Source organism: Rhinopithecus bieti, unplaced genomic scaffold (genome assembly GCF_001698545.2).
Source record: "Rhinopithecus bieti isolate Rb0 unplaced genomic scaffold, ASM169854v2 scaffold_20206, whole genome shotgun sequence".
NCBI lineage: Eukaryota > Metazoa > Chordata > Mammalia > Primates > Cercopithecidae > Rhinopithecus > Rhinopithecus bieti.
In genome coordinates this window covers 1,359,243-1,365,649 of record NW_016810187.1, presented here as the reverse complement: position 1 = coordinate 1,365,649, position 6,407 = coordinate 1,359,243, and the positions used below count along the sequence as shown (strand labels likewise).

At 31.4% G+C, this 6,407-nt stretch overlaps 1 protein-coding gene across 1 annotated transcript in view; it reads left to right on the top strand.

The window, feature by feature from the left end:
- The first annotated feature begins 203 nt into the window (after window positions 1-203).
- RGS18 (regulator of G protein signaling 18) overlaps window positions 204-6,407 on the top strand; it is a 28,161-nt gene continuing 21,957 nt past the window's right edge. Inside the window, exons 1-3 of the mRNA XM_017891608.1 lie at window positions 204-486; window positions 941-1,042; window positions 2,272-2,333. Coding sequence (XP_017747097.1) covers window positions 368-486; window positions 941-1,042; window positions 2,272-2,333 — 283 coding nt within the window. The 5' untranslated portion in view covers window positions 204-367. The remainder of the gene's footprint in view (window positions 487-940; window positions 1,043-2,271; window positions 2,334-6,407) is intronic.

Here is a 6,407-nt window from a genome sequence, read left to right as displayed (position 1 = left end):
ACACAGTCCACACACTTAAAAACCTTTTGAAAAGTTCCTGTGGGAAATGACAGTGTTTTTGAGTCTATTAAAGAACCATTCTAGTTGCGCAAACTTGAACGAGAAGTTGCACTGTGGTAATACTAGTCTTTATCTTGGAGACCAAGAGTCATTTTGCAAATTTGTGGTATCATTTCCCTAAACAACTTAGGACCAAACTGTACTTCATTTCCTCAGTTCTGCATTTCTGCAGAGGCAGAAAGAAACACAGCTCTTGTAAGAGTTGTGATAACTTTTTTATTATACTATGTATACGTATGGAATAGCATTAACAAATGAACTAGAGAAGGATGTAATAAATTAGACATCTCTTCATTTTAGAGGGAAGATGGAAACAACATTGTTTTTCTTTTCTCAAATAAATATGTGTGAATCGAAAGAAAAAATTTTTTTCAAGTTAATACATGGTTCAGGAAAAGAAGAAACAAGCAAAGAAGCCAAAATCAGGTAAAATTATACAATTTTAAGTCAGCCTTATACTCTTAAAAGTATAATTGAGGTTGAAGATTCATTACCACTTGTTTTTGAACTATTGGGTGGAAAATATATTGATTGCATTGTTATAATTCGGGAAAAAACACCTTTTTATTTCTTAAGTGTAAACAACTAACTGTGAAATCTAGTGTTCTCATAAAAAAAAAAAGTGTAACAATTTTAGCCACACAGAGGAACTAGTACAATCTTTATTGAAATATAATCTCAAATACTTGATTGTCGGTGAACAAAAGGAGAAACATTTCCATATGTTAGCCTAATTCCTCCACAAATACAATATTTAAGTGTGTAGGAGTGGGTTTGGGTAGGCGTGGGTATTTACCAATTACAAAATTTTCTGGTAGTCAGCAGGAGAGATTTTAACTGTCATCTACATTGTCCTGACACGAAGGCCTTTTTATTACAGAGCTAAGGAAAAAAGAAATAGACTAAGTCTTCTTGTGCAGAAACCTGAGTTTCATGAAGACACCTGCTCCAGTAGATCTGGGCACTTGGCCAAAGAAACAAGGTGAATAAATTTTCAGTATTTTGAGGAAGATTTTGCTGATTCTATCATTAAAGATTTAAGAAAAATGCAGTTAGGGATTTCTGTTTTATTGAAAATTACACAGTAGTTTAAGGAAAGTTAGAAATTTCATTTGAAGAGACTAGAAATATGTCATAAAATTAAACCACTTGAATTAAATCGCTTGCATTGAACAATCACATGAACACTTAAAGCTGCTCTTTTAAAATTATATACCTGTCAGTTTTAAATGATCTATTTTACTCCTTATAACCTGATAAAACGCTCGTTAATTTAAGAGTTTTCACAATGCAATATTGTCATAGTAGGGAGCTATTCATCTCTTTCTTCAGTAGTTTGAAAAAACTCTCATTATAGCAAGTAAAGCACAAATAATGTCTTTTAATACTTAACATTTATTTAATTCAAAAATAAAATGCAAAAAATGTATAAACTAGTTTCATACAGATTCTTCCAAATTTGAGTATAATAAAAAAATCCAAGAAAATATATTCAATTTTCCACATTATCAGCATCTCTAGAATATTTCTTGTANNAAGCACAAATAATGTCTTTTAATACTTAACATTTATTTAATTCAAAAATAAAATGCAAAAAATGTATAAACTAGTTTCATACAGATTCTTCCAAATTTGAGTATAATAAAAAAATCCAAGAAAATATATTCAATTTTCCACATTATCAGCATCTCTAGAATATTTCTTGTAGTAAAATATGTTATATTTCTTATCCCATTGAAACTTTATTAGTCAAACTTCCTGTATCCGTTTAAAAAAAAATTGCAGCCTAATGTGGTTACAACTTCAAGGAAATTGCGGTATAATCTTTTTTTTTTAACTGAAAGATACTGTCACTTTAGTTTTTTCTGCTTGCTGAATTTAAACAGATAGTTGACCTGATTTCTTTATATTTGTTCTCTGTGCCTTTTAACCTAACAAAGGATTAATTTTTAATTAAAAAATAAAACAACCCACATATCCATGAGAAAAAAATTAATGTTATTTTAACACATTATTCAACAGACAAATTCTAAAAGAAAATTGAACAATGTTTTAAAAGTTTCTAATGTAAATACAATTTTCATTATATTATCATAAGAGGAGAAACTGTGAAATAAAATTGAAAAGAGCAGTACAATAGCATATGTTAGAACAGATTCATAAACAGACTTTCTGCACACTCCATTATAAAACATTTTGTTTCTTGTACAGAGTCTCCCCTGAAGAGGCAGTGAAATGGGGTGAATCATTTGACAAACTGCTTTCCCATAGAGGTTAGTGGTACTTTCACCAAATACTTTATTGCTTAATGGAAAATGACACAAACTGTGCATGTAATTATATGAAACAATAAGTCACAAAATTTTTGTCTGATTGTTAATTTTCAGTAATTCAATTTTCTGATCAACAGAAGTAACTAAATAATAGAAAATTCAAATAATGAAAATTTTAAGGTTCTCTTTTGTTTAGAATTATTTACTGTGGATGAAATATTAGTTATTTATACTGTAGCTAGTTTCCATTTTAAATGTTTCTGATTTTGAATGAAACCCTCGGTTTCATTAAATTCATGATTAACAAACTATTCATGTTAGTTTCATTGTTCAGGGATTAAAATATAAAGTAATTCTTTGATGGACATTCAGGAAACCCACAAAAACATAGTTTTAAAAAATTTTATGAATTCTTCATTTTGTACTTCACATCAATTGTCTACTTTTAAAGCAAAATTTTGTAGAAATGTTGAGAATCGAGTGTGTATTTAAGGTGGAGCTTTGTCTATGAGATGGAGGGTGAGGACAAGCATCAAGTCCTCATTTGACTCTGGAACACTGTGATAATATAGCCTGGCTTAGGAGGCAGGCCCCCTGGACTGTCACTCTTTAGGATCAATTTACATAAGGTAGCAAGTGAGTGACCTTTGTTATCTTTGTTCATTCTCTGCTTTCTTTCAGATAAAAAGACTGAACTGAGCAGGTGATGTGGCTAGGCAATCACAGATTTATTATTCTCCACCCTGAACTTGTCAGAGTCTGCTAAAAAAAGCAATGCTTTATCATTAACAAACATCCACCTCAAGCCCACAGCTTTTTTTTTTTTTTTTTTTGCACCTTCAATTTGTCCAGTTTCTTACCTTAGTCTTTGTCTAAAATATAATCATTTCCCAGCTCTTCCAAGACCCTTCCAAGATGAGGTTAGCCAGACTACTCTAACTACTCCTTGTAGCATTGCCCGTGCCTTTCACAATTTTAAGGGGTCTGCTGAAAGAAAGGATTCCTGTTGCCAGATCAGTTGGGAGTGGAATATTTGTAATTCAGCCTCAAATACTGTGCTCCATTTAATGTAACAACAACTTTTCTTTTCTGACATACTTTTTTTTTTGTTTTGTTCCCTTCCTTAATTGTTCAACTCTTTATAAGGTCTTGGTGACCTTTTCATGTTCTCCTGAATTTAGTGATATAAAAATTCTTTATCAGTAGATGATACCTGAAAACTTTCCCTCTGCCAGTGAAAGCAGATATCTGCCTCTAACTTGTATATTTATAAGTAGAGAAATCAAGGCTTAAACTTAGGTAAGGATGTAATCAATGAGAATGGAGAGTAGTGATAAGAAATTTTGAGCTGACAAAGTTTAACATTTATTCCTTGTATTTCACTCTAATGCTAGCTACTATCACTTCCTATTTTTGGGAAAAGTAACTTAAACAGCCTTCCTCAACTTCTGTATTCACTTGTCTTCATTTCCAGTATACAATTCCTTTTTTGGTGCTTTTGTTTGTTTTGTTTTCTTTTTTGTTTTTTTTTGTTTTTTTTTTTTTTGGTGTTTGTTTTGTTCTGTTTTTGTTTTTTGAGACAAGAGTCTTGCTCTGTAGCCTAGGCTGGAGTGCACTGGCATGATCTCGGCTCATTGCAACCTCCACCTCTTGGGTTCAAGGGATCCTCGTGCCTCAGCCTCTGCAGTAGCTGGGATTATAGGCATGCGCCACCACACCTGGCTAATTTTTGTATTTTTAGCACGCTGGTCTCGAACACCTGACCTCAAGTGATCCACCCATCTAGGCCTCCTAAAGTGCTGGGATTATAGGTGTGAGCCATTGTGCCCAGCCCCCGTATACAATAATTTCTAAACTGTTGTTAAAATTCTTGCCAAATCTATGTCAAACTTCCCCCGTACTCACTTTCTTGCTCCCACTGTCTTGGTTCAGTTTCAGATATGTTCTTTATAGATTAATTACAATAACTGGTGTAAAACTTGCTTCCATAATTCATGTCCCCAAAATGTGTTTATTTTAAAATCTCCTCTTATATTCAACATTTTGGTACCACACTGCCCTTTAGACTCTTCATCAGTCAGAGATGGAGAAAACAAAACAAAACAACAAAAACAAATAGGACTGGGATTAATTTCTTTATAATGTAAGTATTTATTAGAAGGAAACATACGTCTTTTCATCTGTGGATTCCTAAACTTAGCACATCCCCTGAAAAATAATATAACTGAATTTGTTTCTAGAAGTTAGTCCAGAATTCCAGTGAAATTTGAGTTTTAGGTTTCTCCTAAAACATAAATGGTTGTATAATCTCAGTTAAGCTTCCTAATCACCCTGACTTTTAGCTTCCTCGACTGCAAATGAAGATAATGTTTTTAGCTCCAACAGAAATAGATTCCTGTCAGGATTAAATGAGATGATGAATAAGAAGCCAATAAATTTTGGACACTACACAAATGCCAATGATAACTGCTATTATAAAAAATAATAATTACTAACCAGCTTAATAATCTTTTTTTCTGTTTCCAGTCTACTTACATTTGGATGACGATCAATTAGAGGGTTAAAATTTCAATTGACAATAACATATAGACAGGATTGTTTTCACTTAATAAATTGGTATATAATAATTTCATCATAGTTTCATTACTCATTCAAAGCATAGAAAGATTTAGCAGAGTAATTAGTCCTACAGAAAATCCTCATCTAGCATTCTGTAATCTTTCTTCTTTAAAAGTGGTAAAAAGCAAAAGGACAAAATCGAATCTGCTACTCTCTCTTTTCTCTACTGGTAATATTAAAGAGTGGCAAACTATCTGTAATTTAAATCAAGAAGAGACACATTTAAAGAAATCAACACTAACCCACTGGATATTACCACCTGTCATGATTACAACGCTAAATATAATCTATTGAATTCACAAAATTTATACTACTAGTATTATTTTACTCAATCTTTCCTAATCCAATTATTTTTTATTACAATGCTTATAATAATATTAAATTATAAAGCTTAAAATAATCACCTAAAACAAGTCTTTTGTTTGCAATTGTTAAATTCAGTTTTTTTCTATTTACTTGACTCTAGGAGTGTGTGTGTGTGTGTGTGTGCATTTAAAGAGAAAGATCCTATACACACACACACTTCAAGAAAGACCTTGCTCTATCAAATTTTTAAAAATTTCCTTTTATAAAATTTTATTTTATAAAATGCTATAAAATGCATACTTTTCTCAAATTCTGTATATCTAGTAAAAGGAAACAAAATTTATTCAGTTTAGTCAAATGGGAAATGAAGTGATAAATCAAACCAAATACAATGGAAATTTGGGTGTTCAATTTGACAAAAACAGTTAATACTAGAACCATCATAAACTGATTATTAGCAGTTTTAGGAATGAAACCACAGGATAGATGATTTTTACCCTAGATTTTAGAGGATTAATCAAAATTCACTAGCTGAACAAGGAGAGAAGGAGACCATCCACGCAGAGAATCAGTATAGGAATGGGGCGTCAAACAATGCAATTTAGTTAGGGAATTAAAACCAAAATAACTCTCTACTGAAAAATACAATTTGAAAAGGGATGGTGGCTTAGGGAGACAGACAGTATATCCATGAGACCAAAACAGAAAGGTCACTGATTTTTGCTCTATTGCACAAAAATCAAATGATTCAGGGAGGTGTTCTGATAATTCTATTTTATTCAAATTTTAGTCACATAGTATAACTCTTTTAAAATTAAAAAAATGAATAACGTATAAACTTCAGTTAAAAATTATGTATCAGTGTTGGTTTGTTAATTGCAACAAATGTCCCATACCAGTGTAAGATGTTAATAACAGGGGGAAATCGAATGGGGGGCGTATTACCTTCTTCTAAATCTGTACTACATTCTGTACTACCTTCTGCAAAATATGTCTGTAAATCCAAATCTATTGTAGAATAAAATACTTTACAAAATGATCTCAAGAATGTTATATAGTAAATTTTAACACAATGAAGTCCATCAATAATTTAAATTCTGTTTCATATTTGGTTCGATGGAGCTGTAAGTCTATATTTTTTTTTTTTTT